The following is an 18,528-nucleotide window of genomic DNA, read 5'->3' as shown; positions in this document are numbered from 1 at the left end:
CATTTTTTAGTTGTTTTTTTTTAATATATATGTCGTGCTCATATAGATAACATTGAGTAATTTGATAGTACAATATATGAATAACACATAGCTGAGAGGGTGATAAAGAAAATTGCTACTCCAAGGAAACGTCAAACGATGCAAAGCCAAGGTTGACAATGTTCTTTCCAGGGATACTAATCTGCTCTATCATCTTCTCAGCTATGTGTTATTGTCTCCCATGTGACACACTGCAGGGGACATAGAAATACCGTTCGTCCGTCTGTAAGTGTGTCAGTCTGTCCATTTTTAAGGTCTTGTAAGCGCTCACACGTGTACATACTTTCCAGATTATTATCAAACTTATATCAGAGGTTTATATCAGCAATATCTTGGACAAATTTAAAAATGAGTGCTGATCAACTATTTTTAAAAGAATGACGCCCCTTTGAAATATTTATGATGTTGAAAATTGCAATGTAAACACTCTCACATGTACAATTTTTGACAGTTTTTTATCAAACTTATAACAAAGGTTTATATCAGCAATGTCTATGGCTAGTTGGAAATCTAAGCCGATCAACTATTTTTTTTTTAAAAGAGGTATGCCCCTTGAATTTATTAACAATAAGGAAAATTGCATTGTTAGTGAATGCAAGCATACATTTCTTTAAAATATTTATAACAAAATTAAAAGAACAAAAAATGTCTTTTTCAAGTTATTGCCCTTGGTTGGATAAATATGTAAAGACCTTTTGGAATCTGTTCTTTTATTTTATGGTATCCCATGAATAATAATGATACCCCAATACTCCATCAGATGGTTCCTCATGTTCTATGTATGCAATTCATTTAGTATTTTACAACAAAATCAAGTCAACTTGAACTTATGGTATATGTATCAAGGAAAATAAACCTTTGCATGAATTTGATCTTTAAGGAGGAGCAGGATCAAGGATAACAAAAACTAATTTATAAAACCTACAGACAAATTTTGACCTTGAAAAAAACTATAAATTTTAATTCTGTGAAAATAAACCATTTTACAGTATAAAGTAAAGCAAAAATAGTTAACATAAAATCCAAATTTCATATGTGGCAGCTAATTCTATACCCCATGTTTCTTATTGTTATATAAACACTGGCAATTTTACAAGATTTTTTTCAATCATTGAAAAAGTTGCACATTGGTTCTACAGTAGATATTATTTCACAATCCATCCTCAGAGGCTCAGTTAAGGAGGTATATAATATGATCACACAAAGTCATTCAATGTCATTGTACACTTGACCAAGATGAACTCTTTACTGTTTAAATGATATTGTATATAGTTGTGATTCTTTTGAATAGAACACCTGAATATCAAGTAATAAAAACAAAATTCAAGATATTTCAAATAACAAACATCCTTCATCAGTATAATCTGCCGAATGTAAAATGGTGTCTCAATATTTTCTGTTAGCCTGAATTCAGATTCTGAAGTTATATAAGATATATCTTGACATGCTCTGTGGTTGTCTAAATGTTTGGTGATATTGTCAGGCTATTTATTATATTTCTTTGCCAAATATAATGTATGATTTGTCGATATTTCCCCACAGCTGTGTTCTTTAATGAACAGATGTTTGGTGATTTTTAGTGGTCCATAATATCTTGGAAAGAATTCTGCATAAACCATTACTAGTGGGTGGTTTGAAATTGTAGTGAAGTGATTTTTTGCTTTATGTTGATGGCATCACCCACTATGACTTTGAGATGAAGAACAGCAATAAATATAATTACTGAAACACTCAATGAACAATAAACTAGTTTTTTAAGCAGTTGCTGAACCATGAAAAAGATGCCAAGGACAACAGACATGCCAGAAATAATAATTCAGAACAGACATCAGAATACAAAATATGAAGGTCTTCCACCATCTACATTTAAATAGCTTTACGCTACGAGTTAACCCTGATTCTGGCGGATTCGCATTTCTTTGTCTTGCATTCTCATTTTCCCATTAACAAACCCATAATAAACTGTTGCAAAAAAATGAGTCTTCCTTGTATGTAATTTTGAAGTACAATGATGAAATGAAAATGGAATCACTTCAACATGTAAACTATGAATTTTTTTGTCAAGGCATCATGACTGAGGGTGTAGGGTCAGATAATTTATGTGGAAACTGACCTAAATCCAAACTTTTAACATGTCAACTATTCAAAAGTTTCAAGGAGGGGGCCAAATACTTTCAAATGAGATGTGCCAATGATAATGCAACAGCATACCAAATATCATTGACTGACCATTTATGTTCCCCTTAAAATGAAATAATCACAAAGTTCAACAAGTTTTTTTATGCTGATGCAGCCAAAAACATCAGAAACTGATCTACTTTTTATGCCTCATCTTAAAACATGGCAAAATAGGGAAAACACCATCTAATATTTATATTTGTTATTTATTGGATATTTTATATGCAAATATATAATTTAATAAGTTAATATACAAATCATAAAATAGCAAATACATTTTAAAATGCTGACTTAGAATGCACATAGAATTAATTTAAGGAATAGCACAACTGATTAGACAATGTGGAATTAACAGTAAGAAAATATAATGAAATACGATGAAACTATACAAAAATATTTATATTACATCAGGAATTAACTTATGAGGATAAGTATTGGTTAGAGTGCAACAGAGAAAGTGAGTGATATGACACTATGATCTTAAAGTAACATTATTTTATGTTTCCTATTTTCCTATATTTACTTGGATAAATTAATTATGGAGTCATCACAGTTAAAATAATGTATTGTTTTGAGGAAGTTTCTATTTAACCCATAGATGTAATTTAAATCAAGATTGTTGTTTGCCAAATTTCATTTTCATGTATATATATATGTATATTTCATGCATAGTATGGAAGAGACAAGTTTTCAACAATTAAACAATTAATCCAATAGTATGTTCTACATTGTGGCACAAACAGGATGAAAGGAAACAGGAACTAAAAAACACATTAAAACAACAATGACGAGATAAAAGTTGTGTAGATGTATATGAATATACATGTATGACATTATACACCCTAACAATGAGGTAAAATCAATACACAGGTACATGTATCTATGTTGAGTATAACATACAACCTAAGAAGTAAAATATCAAAAATATCACAGGTAAATACAGACGTGTTATGGTGTAGTATGATGGAAAAGTTACTAGGTAGGTTTCAAAGCTTCATGAAATAAATCTTTATGCTTCTTTATGAGTTGAAAGTTCATTTACAAGTATTCTTTGATTTGGTGATTTTGTAAGCAACATAATTTAATAACCAGTGAAATACAAATATTAAGTCACTGTCCAAGATCCAATGAAATCATCATCTTCAATACACGAAGCACTAAACAGAGCATCCAATTATAAACGTACAGTACTTTCAAGATATCAATAAATTGTAGATTGAATTGTTTCCTTGTCATAAAGATATGCTTTACTTTCACCATTCAGAATACCAAATCAATTAACATTTACTGAAAGTCATGGTATATTCATGATTACAAAGAATTAACTTTTAAATGTTGTCTTGAAAATTACCTCCAGAAAAACATTGAGCTCAGTTCAGTATTGACTATTAGCTATGTTGAAGAAAAGAACCCATACCCAACTAAACATCAACATTGGTGCGTTGTCTTGAAATACAATTAGTACAACTGTCAATCAGTATGGTACTTTTTCATCATTCTATCAAAATTCTGAACAATAAATAGGCATGTATCAGCTAGACTTATCAATGTCATTTTTCTCTTTGCTGTTTTCTAATGTTCCATCATGATCATCTAAACCAGGTAAAGATCCTTTAAAGGTACTGTGAGCAATTTCCTGGAGTTCTTCAATTTGATGTTGTTGATTATTTTCAACCATTTCTAGTCTCTGTTTTAGAATTCTCAAATCATCTTGATGTTTTCTTTCCTGAAATAAGAAATATACAAATATGTACTAACGAAATTGCAATACTTGACAACAAATTTGTTAAATCTGGTTTGTTCATTTAATTTTAACAAATATACCAGTATTGTATTTATATTTATTGAATAATTGATTTTCAATATAAAATTCAACCTGTATAGTGTCTGATAAGAGTAATGGCTCAGAATACAGTCACATGTTTCTCATTTTAAGGAGGTATCCTGTGGCATTTTTTTTTCTAAATATAAGGAAGGTATACTTTAGCATTTTTATCATTTAAGGGAAATATTACTAATGCAAATTTTCTTGGAATACTTTGTCATGGATACCACCATTTCTAAAAACGAAACTAGTTTTGAAGACACAAAATTTTCAAATTTTGACTGTTCTTGTGAACAAATTAAACCAATCAACTGCATTTGAAAAAAAGTCCAACAGATGCTTTGCTTATTCCTACAAATTCCATGTTAAATGGTAAAAGATAAAAAATACCGCCTCAACAACCTATTGTATAGTACACAGGAATGAATTGTTGCATTGATTTGACTCTTTTCACAGATTCATGGAAAAAATTAATCCATTATATAGAAAACAGTTTGACAAATTTTTGATAGCTGTTTTAGCACGAACTATGGAGGTAAATGGAGAGAATTTATTATACATGAAATATGGAGGTAACTGGGGAGAATTTATTATACATAAAATATGGAGGTAACTGGGGAGAATTTATTATACATGAAATATGGAGAGAATTTATTATACATGAAATATGGAGGTAACCGGGGAGAATTTATTATACATAAAATATGGAGGTAACTGGGGAGAATTTATTATACATGAAATATGGAGGTTAATGGAGAGAATTTATTATACATGAAATATGGAGGTAACTGGGGAGAATTTATTATACATAAAATATGGAGGTAACTGGGGAGAATTTATTATACATGAAATATGGAGAGAATTTATTATACATGAAATATGGAGGTAACTGGGGAGAATTTATTATACATAAGATATGGAGGTAACTGGGGAGAATTTATTATACATGAAATATGGAGGTAAATGGAGAGAATTTATTATACATGAAATATGGAGGTAACTGGGGAGAATTTATTATACATAAAATATGGAGGTAACTGGGGAGAATTTATTATACATAAAATATGGAGGTAAATGGAGAGAATTTATTATATATGAAATATGGAGATAAATGGAGAGAATTTATTATACACGAAAAGCAAGAATGGTATCATTTTAGAAGTGTCTGTATCATGCAAAGAACCTTGAACATGTATCTAACAAGAATATGTTTCCATAGGACACCATGCCCTGCTAATTCTCAAATTTAATGTTCAATGTATAATCTAGGTAAAAGCCCAAATATGGTATACATTTCATAAAGTTAACATCATAATGAATATGTGTACAAAATTTTAAGTTGATGTGACCATAACATCAAGGTACACTTAAACTTAAACATCATACAGACTGAAAACATTATGTCCCAGTGCATAAATTTTGATATTACTCTATTGTCTCGACTCTAGTGTTATTTCAAATTTATTTTGGCTCTTCACAACCCTATGTGTAAAAATTTTTTAAAATGATTTATAACAGAAAATCTTTTTAATATCTAGATTCCTTTGGAAGAGAGTCAACAGCATGTATTAAAAATTCATTAGTGGCTGCTATATTTAATCATTTGAAGTAGTGAATACTGAACCATATTTGCAAATAAAAGCAGCGCAGGATTTTAAATAAATGATTATAATAAGAGTGGATATTTAATACTACACTCAAAAGCGTTAATTAAAAATTTGCCTTCCAACATGCCTCAATAAAAAAGATCATCTTACTAAAATTGTCAGAATTAACGTTCATCAATCAAAAGCAGACCTACAAATTAAATCCTCAACATATTATATACTGTAAATCACTTGGATATTTTCAGAACAAGTGATAGGACTGAGTTAGCTATCATTTCTCTATGTTGCTACAGAATTTTAGGAAACAAAACCACCAGCAAAAGAACAGCAATTCCTTTTTTTTTCAATGATTTCAATTTTAATGGACAGTAGAACAGAAAAATGTGAATTTCATCAGTTTGACAGCCTAATATCCCAACTATAATTCCTGAAAAGAGTTTTATAGTTCAATGGTATTCAAGTTATACCACAGAATTGACATAGAGCCCCATTTTTCAATCAATCAAGGATGTTACTCTTGAACAGTAAATGTGGACACTATAAAACTTGACCTCCGTTTTGTCATTGGATACAAAATAATCAAACTCAGAAAATGATTTCTTGAACAGTTCTCAAGTTGTTGCACGGAAACAGTGGCAACATCTAACCACCATACCGTCCCATATTAATAACTGAATTTGTTTTGTAATAAAACTTGGTTAAAGAGCATCTTTGGTGGGGATTTTTCACAGGGAACGCTAGTGACTGTTGGTGAATCTTTTGATTATCTATGTATATTCAACAGACATCACATGATAGGGTTATAAATCAGAGCGTTATCAATTAAAATCACAAGCAATCATATGTCTAAGTGATACACTCAAACAAGTCTATTTCTCTAGTTGTACATAATTTTTGTATCTCATCAGGGTCTGTATGGGAAAGACTTTCTGTATAATATAATGTCAAGGATAAGCAGAATATTAAGTGAAAAGTTTAACAAAGTGATATGAAAATGCAGTGGTAACAACATGCTATTATAAACTGAGTTTCCTCTTGGACAGGTTTACATTTTCTTGCAAGCAACAGTATTTTCTATCTTTTATAAAATGATGAATTAATGAATGAATGAATGGATGGTTGATTGTGATGTTCAGCGAGTCTATTTCAACCATATCAAGGACAAATTACCATATTGTTTTAGGAAAATGTAAAAAGGATTTCAAACAAACAGCTCTATCTAGACATCCCCCCAAACGAAAGAAATATTAAGTATAAATTAAAAAAAAAATTAAAAGAAGCAGAAAGTTTAAAATCAAAGACCATTAATTAAAACAGATCTGAATATTAAAATCCAATTTCCAAGTCACTGATAAGTCTATTCTTTACCACAACTAATAAAAAAAAATTCCCAGCTTAAAAGAAACTATTCAAGATAAAACATGAACTTGCTAACCTAATTTATACAGATTTATACAGAAAAAAACGCTGAAAATCTACAACACACAACTTGATACAAATACTGGAACTTAAAAATTGGTAACATTAATTATAATTAGCCAATAGAAAAAATGATAAATAATTTGTAGAAGACATTTTTATCTAAAGTCTTGAGTAATATTATATTAAATAAATTTAATCAGAATAAACAACTTTCTTAAATCAAAATCAATTCATCAGTGTATTTATTTTTTTAACTGCATAATAATTGAAAGACTACTGTTACATGTCCATTTGTATAAAGTCCAAGAAAAATCCCCTTTAAAAGAAAGAACATTTATAAATATGTAAAGCAGCAATCCTACCTTGAAAAAGAGATGCTATACTATCTACTTTTTAAACTGTAAAAGTATATATGATTTTTGAATTAAGTGTGTATAATTTGATTTATCAAGTATTAATTCATTGTTGATAAGTGTAAATTTTAAAATATCGGCACCCTTATATCTGTATTTATTTTACTTTTTTTCAAAACTATGCATACAAATGTTCCTTTCAACTTTGAAAGCAGCATTGGGTAGATCATTGGGACCCTTCAATAAATTTTAATAGGTTTAAAGAGTTAACTTTCTAAATTTTGGTTGTGAATTCTGCTTGAAAGGAGAAAACTTCTAATACTTTTAGAATAAAAGAAAGATCTACATAGGGAATTGAAAATCAACATCTTGTATTTACTTAAAAAAAAATTAAAATTATGGACCATTTCGGATATACTTTGATCCATAAAAACAAGTTGATTGAGTTGCTACACAAACCCTTAAACAAATCTCTCACCTCTTCAGAAAAACTATAATTAGGTAAGAATGTAGCATCATGTGTAACATTAAAGGACGTAAACATCATATCCCCAATGGGTACATTAGATACAGTACCGCCACCAATCAGACATTTCCTGTACTCTGCATGGCGTCGGTATAAATCTTTCCATTGCTTTTTCAGTTTGTTGTAATTCTCTTGAGGCACACATTTTCTGGAGAAAAAAAGGTAAAATGTATATGAAAACAGGAGTAACTGGCATTTGAAGAAAAAAATTCCAATAACTTTTCATTTCCCTATGCAGCTAATATAATCTCATTTGAAACCTTAAATATTGAAGCATAATTATAATAGGCAAACTGAAGAATAAAGATTGATTGATTTTTGGTGTTTAATGCCACTTTCAGTACTATTAGTTGTTTTCTGATGGCCAGTTTTTATTGGTGAAGAATAATCAACTTTTATTAGTTACTTAAAAAACAAAATAATAATTGCTATAAGTTTACTATGATTCTTACTCTAAAGCTTTCTTTTCCAGATCTAACTGTTCATATTTAGCTTCTGTCAGTTGCAGTTTATCTTTTAAATTTTCTACTACACGATGACTTTTACTGCGTAACTGAAACAAAAATTTTACATGTTATTGTAGTTATTCATTTCATTTGCATACAGTATACGACAAAAACAAAGATTCCTTAAAAGTAGTCCACTCTTAAAATGTCTAAATGTTTACACACTTATAAATCCAAACCTATCAAATAATAATTTATATATAGTAGTCATGCTCAGACACAAGTTATCTGCATAATAAATGGAAAATATGGAAGTGAATATAAATAAAGCAATATCTTTCATCTTTGAAGTTTAATAAAATTTAAATTAACAAGTAGGTGAAAGTTAGCTCTTCACAAATTCGAAGAAAAATAGCTATGTGATATCAAAGGGAAGGCTATTTCAAACTTATAAAATAACCCTTAAAAGTGAATGTAAAACAACTGTGGTTAGAAAATTATACCCTTTTTATTTCAGCTATCAATGGTGTTATCTATCAGCAAAACTGTTATTCCTTTGAGAAGAATAATTTTAATATTTTGTTTAGTCTTTAGGAATTATCTTCCTATTTTATCTGAAAGCATACATCAGTTTGTTCAATGTTGCTAACAAGTAAATTATATCGTTCAAACTTGTAGGTGCTTAAGAGAAAAAAATATGCCTACTTTTCAAAATATTTTCACTTTTAACTCTAAAAATCACAAATAAATGATGAGACATTTTAACAATGACATACCTTTTTGTAAAGTGTCAAAGCTTTTTGGTACTTTTTCTGCACTTGAGATAATTTATCGTGAAGTTCTCGTACTCTGTTATCAAGCTCTGTCCTCTCGTCTGTATAAGATGATCGTTGCTGTGACAAAATTAAGTCATGATTGTCTTGTAATTTTCTTAGCTGATCTTTAGCTAACTTAGTCTCCTCTTTAAGTAATTCTACTTGATTTCTAAGTCTGATATTATCATCAGTCATATCATGTTCATTATTCAAGTATGAGCTGAGTTCAGTCTCTAACTTATTAATTTTATTTTTTAAATCTGAATTTTCACTTCTTTCTCTTTCCAACTGATCATTCAATGATTGCTGATGACTAACTTTGGTCCTGTGATAAATAAAATATAGGAACATGAAATATGGGTAGTTATTTTAAACATAGGTTATCTTTCATTATATACCAGGAGGCAAACTTGTTTGTATATTTGTTTGGTTTAAACAATTTGAATTTCAACAAGAATCCTTCACAATCTATTTTTACTGTATCTGATATCATTCCTAGATTAAATGTATGCTACTACCCTTTTTCCTGCAATCGACCTTTCTACTATACTAATACAGGTGTACAGATAAAACAAAGCGATATATGTATACTAGACGTATATAGTCTCCTGGTATCCTGCTTCTGTTGCGAGCAAATGGTTAGGTCAAATTACTGTTTACGTCACAGTTCAATTTTGGGTCCTCATTGCGTTCCGCGTTTAAGTCATGTCGATTTTTTTCAAAAACAAATTTAACGATTGGGATGGAAAAAAAATGTACAAAATTAATTGTAGGATAGTTGCTTTAAATTTCAGATGTATTTGTACTCGGCTCGAAACAGGAGTAATAGCTCGCTCAAGCTCGCATTACACCTGTTTTTTAGCCTCTTACAAATACAGCTGATATTTAAAGACACTAAACAGTTATTGTCTATTTATCCTTTTAAGTTTAATTAATTTTTCTAAGAGGATTTCTCAGCCTTGTATTTTTTATATTTCGATTTTCCTAATAAAAGTCACTTTAGTCCTTTTCTTTTTTCATTACATTCTAATTTTTTTTTCACCCAACTATCTTAAAGTTGCACATTGAGTAACTTTACTAATTAATTCATTATACACAAGGTATCAAATGCTTTAATAACAAACTAGATTTCATACTTGTAGTGCAGTTAATGCAATGTCTTATTCTAAATCCATATAGTTTTTTACGGCTCAATTCTTTTTTGTTGTTTGGTTGCTATCTCATTGACATATAAGAATATAGATCAAGATGTAAAATGCTACCCCTCCCTTTTCCCCCTTAATAAATTGTTCAATTTGAAACATTGAAACAAACATTTAGATGTTTTCAAGACAATGGTCACCCTAATAAAAAGACTGACATTAAGCATACACATTTATACATGTTTTGCCTTATGTCTGTCTATACTAACTTTAATACTAAAACTTCTCTCTCTGCAACATTCTTAGCATCATTAGCAGCACTTATCCTATCCTCCATCTTTTCTCTTTCAGCATGTCTATGTGCTTCTTCATCAATTTTCCGCCTGTCATTTTCTTGTAATTTGGCCTCTAAGGCTAATCTAAATAAATGAATTATAAAATAAAAATAAGTAAGAAGAAAGTATGTTTTCCCTTTCATATATTTCATAAATATCAGCTGTGAATCACAATTTGTAGCTTTTTTTGGTGACCAAGGTGTGTGAATTGAGAGCGCCAAAATAAATTTCATATTGTGTAAACCAGCTGATTTTTTACAATATCTGTATGCTGTCAAATTATACACCTGTGTATCCTTCTGATTCAATTGTGTTTTCTTGAACAAAACATTTTAATCAGTAGGATAAACAGGTGGATAAGGCCTTTAAAGTTTGCCATAATAATGTGGGTCCATTCTTTATATCACTGAGTCAAAACATAATATAATAAATATTAATGTCGCAAAAGATTTTTTTATGATATGCTATTTTCTGTCCAAGCCACAAATGCACTATAAAAAGATGTCAAAACTGTTTATAACTTTATATTACATATATTTTACTAAATGAATAATTTCAGTATAAAAAAAGGATTATATAAAAAAATAAATAAAAGAAGAATAATGGCTCAAGCATCAAACAAAGAAAATGGAACAGACGGACAGACAGAAGGACGGTCAAGGGTGACACTTTAATGCCCCCGTCGCCTATGGCGGGGGCATAAAAATTTTGGAAGAGCTACAGAAGCAGCATTTTTAGTAGTAATTAACCCTTGCATCATTAACAAAGAAAATAGTAATAATATTTTTTTTAATTTTTCCATCTTTATCTATTTCATGTTTTGATAATGCGCTACATGGACAACACCACTTTATCTAGAAGGAGAAATTGGTGATGATGATTTGGTGCTTAACATCCAGTGGCAAAAATTACAAGCATATGTGGATGAGAACATGTTTAATAATGAATAGGAACCCTGCTTTGTACTAAACCAACACATTGAGTCAGATTTTTTAAGGTAGTCCGCAGGAAGACATGTCAACCTACCCAGTCATATGTTTTGACTCTGAGCCAACAAGTCTTTGCTCTCACTCCTAAATTCTGTGTGTTTATCAGAAAAGCAGCAAATACTGATTTTCAAAACTTTGTTTCGATCAGCCAGGTATCAAACACATGACCACCAACATTTAAGACCAGCATGTCACTCACAGATCACAGAGGCAGTTGGGAGAAATAAACACATAAATTCTCATTTTGCTTCTCTATTCTGCTATTGTTAGATAAGATGACATATTCTTACTTTTCACTTTCCAACTTTGCATATTTGACAAATTCTTCTTCTCTTGATGCCTGTACTCTTCTTACTGCATCTCTTTCTTTGTCTTGTAAAGATCTTGATTGCTGGTCTGCAGTATGCTTGTAAATTTCTATCTTGGTCTGCAAATCTGAAATATATATATATAAAAAATTTCTAAAATTTATTTACTAAAAAAATTGACACTTGACATTAAGCCATAGAGAAATATGTATCTTGATTTAGATTTTCTATTTTGTAGGACGATTAAATAAGACTTCAAAGATTTATTTAATACATACTTTTAAATAAATTCTCAGTTTATGAATAAAGTAATTATTATTATATATGTTCAGATCAATATAACAGTTTCAGATCAAAATTTGTTTACTAGTTTCATTTTGAAAAATAAATTACTTTGAATTACTAAATAAGTAATTTAATTACTCAAATTAAGTAATTGAATTTGTCAAAATTATTGATCATTGCTATAGACAAACAACCCACAACCCATGTCCAAAAGTAAAAATCTCTTTTTTACCCACCCACAAGAGTTAAAATTATTACTGTTATACCTACCCTCTATGATGTTTGCTAATCTGTCACGATCTCTCTCAAGTTCACCTCTCAGTTTCAACCCGTCCATCTTTTGATTGGTAAGTTCCACTTTATTTTTATGGATAGCCTCATCCACTTTATTTTTTAAAATGACATTGTCTTTTTCCAGTTCATGTATTCTTCCTGTCAATTTGTTATGTGTGTCACCTGTAAGTGCCAAGTCTCTCTGTAATTGTTCAACTTGTTTCTTCAATGACTCCCTCTCAGCCTGAAAGTGGAATTCATTATAATTGATAAGGTTGTTGGAAGGCTAAGTAATAAAACACATCAGGATATAAGTAAAATTTAAAAAAAACTGATTTGAATGTGGTCCAATTCTTAAATAGTATAGATCTCAAGGTCAACATGTTCCAATTTTCAATATTTTCAAGGAACCTTACAGCTTGGTTTTTCTAATAATGACTCACAATTTATAGAAAAAAACAAAGAAAAAACAATATTTAAAGGTATAAGGACTCAATGACAGAACTTTGGTTTCTAATGTCAAGTTTTTCATGCCTATGTAATGAAGGGCTTTGTTTAATCCATTTTGTATGTTTATATTTTTTTCATCTGTAATCTCACTGAACAAATTCATTTAAATTAAGAAATCATCTAAACAAATTAAACCCTGCATTATGATGATGTATCTTCTTCTATGCCAGAAGGCCATATGAATAATATCCTTTGCATTGTCCATTTTTTTCTCTTTATAGAATGCAAATTCTGAAAGCCCTGCGACAACTTATAATTCTATATATGTGCATACTCTCATTATCAGAGACCTTACATTAAATCCACACATTCAATTTTAAAATATATTCATTAAATTTCCTTTAGCTTATGAGTGTCTGTTTCATTGATGTTTGCCTATATCACTTATTTATATTTAATTCTTCCTGAATTAATGAATACAACAAATTAATCCATTTTAAACAAGACGTACATTTTTAGAAAGTTATATAACATGATATAAAAATATACCTCAAGAGATTTAACAGTGGCTACATGCTCTGTTATTTGTTTTTGCTGAACTCGAGTAAGACTTTCAGTCTCAAACCCTTGTTTCTCTCTATGTGCTCTTATTTCTTCTAACTCTCCATTTAAAGTTTTTAATTTCATATGTAGCTGTGCATTTTCTCTCTGAACAATTCTTACTCGCTCAGAATCATCAATAGTTTCCTTTTTTATTTTTGAAACTGTTGCTTCTCTTTCTTTTCTTAAATTCGAAACCTGAAAAAAAGAATTTAGTTTTCAATTTTTAGCGAGCATACACCTGTGCAAAAAATACCTTTAGAGGACTGGATCAAAATTACAAGGCTGAAATATTCGAAATCTAGTGTCACGTGTTAGACAGGTAAAAGTTACACTGAAAAAGTGCAACAGATTTTGAATTCCATGAACACTGTTGCCTTTTTTCAATGTTTTTATAATTACTTGCTTATACAGTATTACAAAAATTCTCGCATGAACAAAACATGCAGATATTTAAACATGTATTCAAATTTATTTAAAGGTCTGAGAGATTTCTTGATACTGAATAATGTATTTGCGGTACATTACCAATTTTTCCGTTATTATTGTTTCATCTTTTTTCAATAGCTAGACTTGTAAAGTATTGTATATTTTGATTATTGCATGCTCATATTAATGTTGTATTGTTATATATTGTTATTCGGATGCAGACTTCATAAGTATGGTTTACTTGTGTCCAATCCATTTTACTTTGAGTAAATAAAATATGTTTAAACTAAACTACAAAAATAAAAAGAAAGTTAGACATTCTTGCATATTCAGTTCATCTAAAAAGTAACCACATGAATAGCATACATTGCATTTTAATCATCCCTTTTCATTAAGCAAGCTAAGAAAGATAACTAATATAACATTTTTTCCCAATATTGATTGTATGTTTTTGTATGTCAAAAGGAAAGAATATGAAGGGGCTTCTTTCTAATTTATCTCTCTCAATTTTTTCTAATGATTTCTCTTGAATGAGGGTGCACAAGTATCTTGAGTATATTAGGATAACAGTACCAATACACATACAAAAGTATGCATTGGTAAACAAATTCAGCTGTTCCATCCTCTGATTGACTACCAATGCAGTTGCATATATGTATTATTATTGTATACAAGTACCTCAGCTTCATGTTTTAGTCTACATTCCTCTAAAATTCTCTGACATTCTATCCTTTCATGCTCATACTCTGATTTAAGAAAAGACAGTTCATATTTAAATTTATTGCATGCTGTACGTAATTCTTCTATTTCCTCTTCCTGTTTCATATAACGTTCTTTGTATGTTTTCTCCACTTCTTCAACAACTTGCATGCGAATGATCTCTAATCTCTGTGGAGTCACCACCTGCAATTCACAAATACAGTTAACAAAAATATTATTCTTGTGATAATTTAATTTTATGTATATAAAAAAAAAATTTCAGGAAATTTTTAAACTAAAATAATGCCTTGTAGTACTTTTAATTGTCATAACTACAATCTATAGGTAAACCAAAAAGAAAAACAAATGATAATAGCAATAACTGCTTTCTGCAAGTTATGGCTTTTAGACTCTGTACATTTGACTACTTAACTAGTATTTGAAAAGTTGAAATAACTATAGATCACAAGTTTACTAAAGTATAGGTAATACTGTTTAAATGTAAAAATGTTTCTTCAGACAAACAACACTCCTTACTAAAATAAACATACTTTGCTCTTGGCCTCTTCAAATTCACCATGCAATTCGGCTACTTCTTTTTTGCCTTGTTCGTACATTGATTTGTATTTTTCTTGTACAATCCTGCTTTCTTCAATAGTCTTTTTAATTTCTTCCTCAAGTTTTCCATATTCATCCTGAAGTCTGTAAGAAAAGAAAACTTATTTTATGATTCAGATTTAAATACAATAAATCTCCGCAAAATATAGCTGGGTATTTTTTTTTTACTCTAATAATATGACATATAGAAATATTGAATGATTATTTTTTGCTTAACAGCTGGGCAAATACTTAAGCCAGCAAACCATTTATTATTTCTGTATGAAAATGTACCTATAATGATACATACAAGCTTATGTATTGTATGATGTAAAAATTACAATGTATCAAAACCCAAAAGTGATTTCTTTTCAAATGTCTCAGAAACAAGGGTATTAATTTTTCTTGTGAGTTTTCATACATGAAAGTTTATCTTTTTATTGAATATAATATATATATATCGTAATATGAACAACTATTACCTATGATGTTCTGTTTTAAGTTGCTCATAATGAGTTCTATGCATCTGACTTCGCATTCGTTCATCAGCCAACAACTTTTGCAGCTCGGTTTCTGTGGCGAGCTGTGGTAACTGTTGAGCAAGTCCTGGATAACTCCCCGAAAACTTGTCAGGACTTTGTAGAAAGCTGTTAGCTGTGGCCATTGTAATGCTGAAAAAGTAATTGAAACTCCAATAACCCTCACTTATTTACATTTATAAACTTTCAAAACATAACAACAGACAAAATGTACTACACTATCAATGAAGTTGATTCAAATCATCATCTTTTCATCAACATATTCTGCTAAAGACTGCATTATATTAGATTATTTGTGCATATTTTTAGACATAAAGAATTGTACATTGACACTTTGTTTATTGACAAATTGCCTGTAATGTGGTACATGTAAGATTGATAACAGAAGCAGACTCTGTGAAAATTTGTGATATATGTATTTTGAATTGACATTCTTTATTTCAGAAGTATAATATTTTGTACTTTTTGAGATTATTTTTATGCCTTGAAAGTTTTAGACTGCACTTGCAAATACACAAAGTTCATAATTAGATATATTTATAGCACTCAAGTATGTGCGTAATGTTTTCCTTCTTGTAGCATATATATCTTTTATCGTTGTTTTTTGTTCAACTCCATAATTTCCACCAATCAGGGTAAAATTTGTGACATCATGCATGCCGTTACCATAGTAAAGTGTCCTTTAAAAATAGGTCACAAACTGAAATTGTTACTGACTGTGTTACTGTTAGTAAAAAAGAAGGCTATAAATCAAATACACCTTATCGCTATTTGTCCGCCATTACTGGACATCACAAAAGGTTCCCTTAAAATTTTGACGTCACAATAGAAAATATCTGACACCACAATGGAAAAGTGATTGTTGTATGACGTCAAAAGTTTCCAGCGGGGCAGCTTCTCGGGTCAACCAAGGCAGATTTCTAAATAGTGATAAGGTGTATTGTTTTTCGTTTTTTGAAGGAAGAAACTAAAATACATGTATGTTTACACTGAATACCTCCAACCAGATCGTTTAAAATATACCTTCAATATATCAACATAAAACCTGGTTGATGATGTTGTACATATTTCTGTATAATTTTTACTTATGCCGCAATTTCGTCTGGCAAGTTTAGACACATGCATTTCGTTCAACAGAATACAGCATTTTCGTCCAGAAAAACAATTTGTTGTTAATTCTTAAATATGTTAAATGGTGATCTATCAAAAATTTTAAGTGCAGTTACCTGTTTCGTTCGCGGGGAGGTATAAAAGATCTGGGAATGACTATTTTCACATATTTCTTGTTGATGTTCAAACTTGACAACAAATAATTCCGCATGCGCACATATTCTTTCCGGTGTGTATTTGCTGAAACATAATCGGAGAAACTTAATTATCCGTATTCTTTCACCTCCGTCATTAGGAATGCAATAATTTAATTAACACTAATTAGGACATTCTAATACCCATATTGAAGAAATAAATTAAAAAAGGGGTATTGTTTAATACCTAATTAACGAATATGGACTTAATTAGATTAATGTGAATAATCCGTTTTTTTCAAGTAATATTGGATCATGCTGGGACCAATTTATAATATTCATGCATTAGTCCCAGGATCTTTGCATAGTTTAAATCACCAAAACACCACAACCTATGTGTATATACAAAAAAAAAATGATAAGATGTTAAACAAAAAAATTCCACTTGATTGGTACTGGAACATAATATATACTGTACCGACTCTTGCCAGATTCGTATAAAATAATTATTAGGTCCGGGCCAGCTTAACTCATTCCCGAGGTATTAAACGGTTTTACCAAACTGTTACCTAGCTAGTAGAGGAAAAAGCTTTGAAAAACGACGCTTTAATATATGGGACAACAACATACTGATTCTTACGTTTCTAGATAATATGGAACGTTTTTGATAAAATTTAATGCACATTTTATACAAATGTTGACCGACTATTATAATGATATCCATTTAGTAAAAGCAAAAAAGCCAGGTTTTGATACTGTATTGTTTTAATTGATTTTAACAATCAGAATAACAGTGGTTGGGATTAATCATTATGATTTTTCAAGTTCTCATGTGTATATTAATTTTATTGGAGGAGTTTGTGATAATCAAAAATGAATGTATTCAATGCAAGAATAAAAAAAAAAACACAGTGACCGATGCATTCACTGTTTAAACCGTTCTTTGACAAACTAGCACGTTGAAGTCTTCTTAGGTGATTCCATGCACGTGTTCCACATTTTAACATTAACATACAGAATATTCAACACAACTGTTGACAATCATAATCTTATTTAAGTTTCCAGATCGCAATCCATCGAAATTAAAGCATTCAACTTCTTTCATATCTCCACTTACTACATCTTTACCGTATACGTTTTTCCTTTTTACCTCAAATAAAATATGATTTTTTTTTGTTTAATCATTAATGAAAGTGAAATAGTGAAATAATAATTCGCTTTTAGCAGCCAGTTTGGTTCAATTTTGTCAAAATAAGCTAAGAAAAATCGCTGATGAATTATTCACTCGCAAGTGAATAATTCGACCTCATTTAATCTGTAGTTTTCATGTGATCTTCAGTTTAACCCCTTAGCTAGCGATGGGGTATGCATAAATAAGGCGCGTTCAGTTGTTAAAAAGAAAAGAATATCAACATTAAAAGTGAAAC

At 29.9% G+C, this 18,528-nt stretch overlaps 1 protein-coding gene and 1 long non-coding RNA gene across 5 annotated transcripts; one reads left to right on the top strand and one right to left on the bottom strand.

Annotated features, from left to right (window-relative positions):
* Positions 1 to 2,404: 2,404 nt before the first annotated feature.
* Positions 2,405 to 17,190, bottom strand: LOC127721203 (centrosomal protein of 83 kDa-like). Of its 2 annotated transcripts, XM_052227895.1 has the most exons (13): positions 17,084 to 17,190; positions 15,801 to 15,989; positions 15,273 to 15,423; positions 14,701 to 14,925; positions 13,543 to 13,791; positions 12,541 to 12,787; positions 11,968 to 12,112; positions 10,623 to 10,772; positions 9,173 to 9,536; positions 8,403 to 8,503; positions 7,903 to 8,098; positions 7,434 to 7,469; positions 3,795 to 3,943 (listed from the first exon to the last, which is right to left on the bottom strand). In XM_052227895.1, exons 1-12 carry the CDS (start codon positions 17,176 to 17,178, stop codon positions 7,458 to 7,460), a joined length of 2,124 nt encoding a protein of 707 aa, XP_052083855.1. In that variant the 5' UTR covers positions 17,179 to 17,190; the 3' UTR covers positions 3,795 to 3,943; positions 7,434 to 7,457. The 2 variants fall into 2 exon arrangements, with proteins under 2 accessions (XP_052083850.1, XP_052083855.1); XM_052227890.1 differs by lacking the exon at positions 7,434 to 7,469 and having other exon boundaries at positions 2,405 to 3,943.
* Positions 3,950 to 7,182, top strand: LOC127721397 (uncharacterized). Of its 3 annotated transcripts, none has more exons than XR_007991231.1 (3): positions 3,950 to 4,715; positions 4,827 to 4,927; positions 4,965 to 7,182. It is a non-coding gene; the product is annotated as an uncharacterized LOC127721397 (long non-coding RNA). The 3 variants fall into 3 exon arrangements; XR_007991222.1 differs by having other exon boundaries at positions 4,800 to 4,863; XR_007991216.1 differs by having other exon boundaries at positions 4,800 to 4,927.
* Positions 17,191 to 18,528: the final 1,338 nt, after the last annotated feature.

The sequence above is a fragment of the Mytilus californianus genome, unplaced genomic scaffold (genome assembly GCF_021869535.1).
Source record: "Mytilus californianus isolate M0D057914Y unplaced genomic scaffold, xbMytCali1.0.p SCAF_1, whole genome shotgun sequence".
Classification (NCBI taxonomy): domain Eukaryota; kingdom Metazoa; phylum Mollusca; class Bivalvia; order Mytilida; family Mytilidae; genus Mytilus; species Mytilus californianus.
Note: the sequence above shows the minus strand (reverse complement) of the source record. Positions and strands in the feature narration are given on the sequence as shown.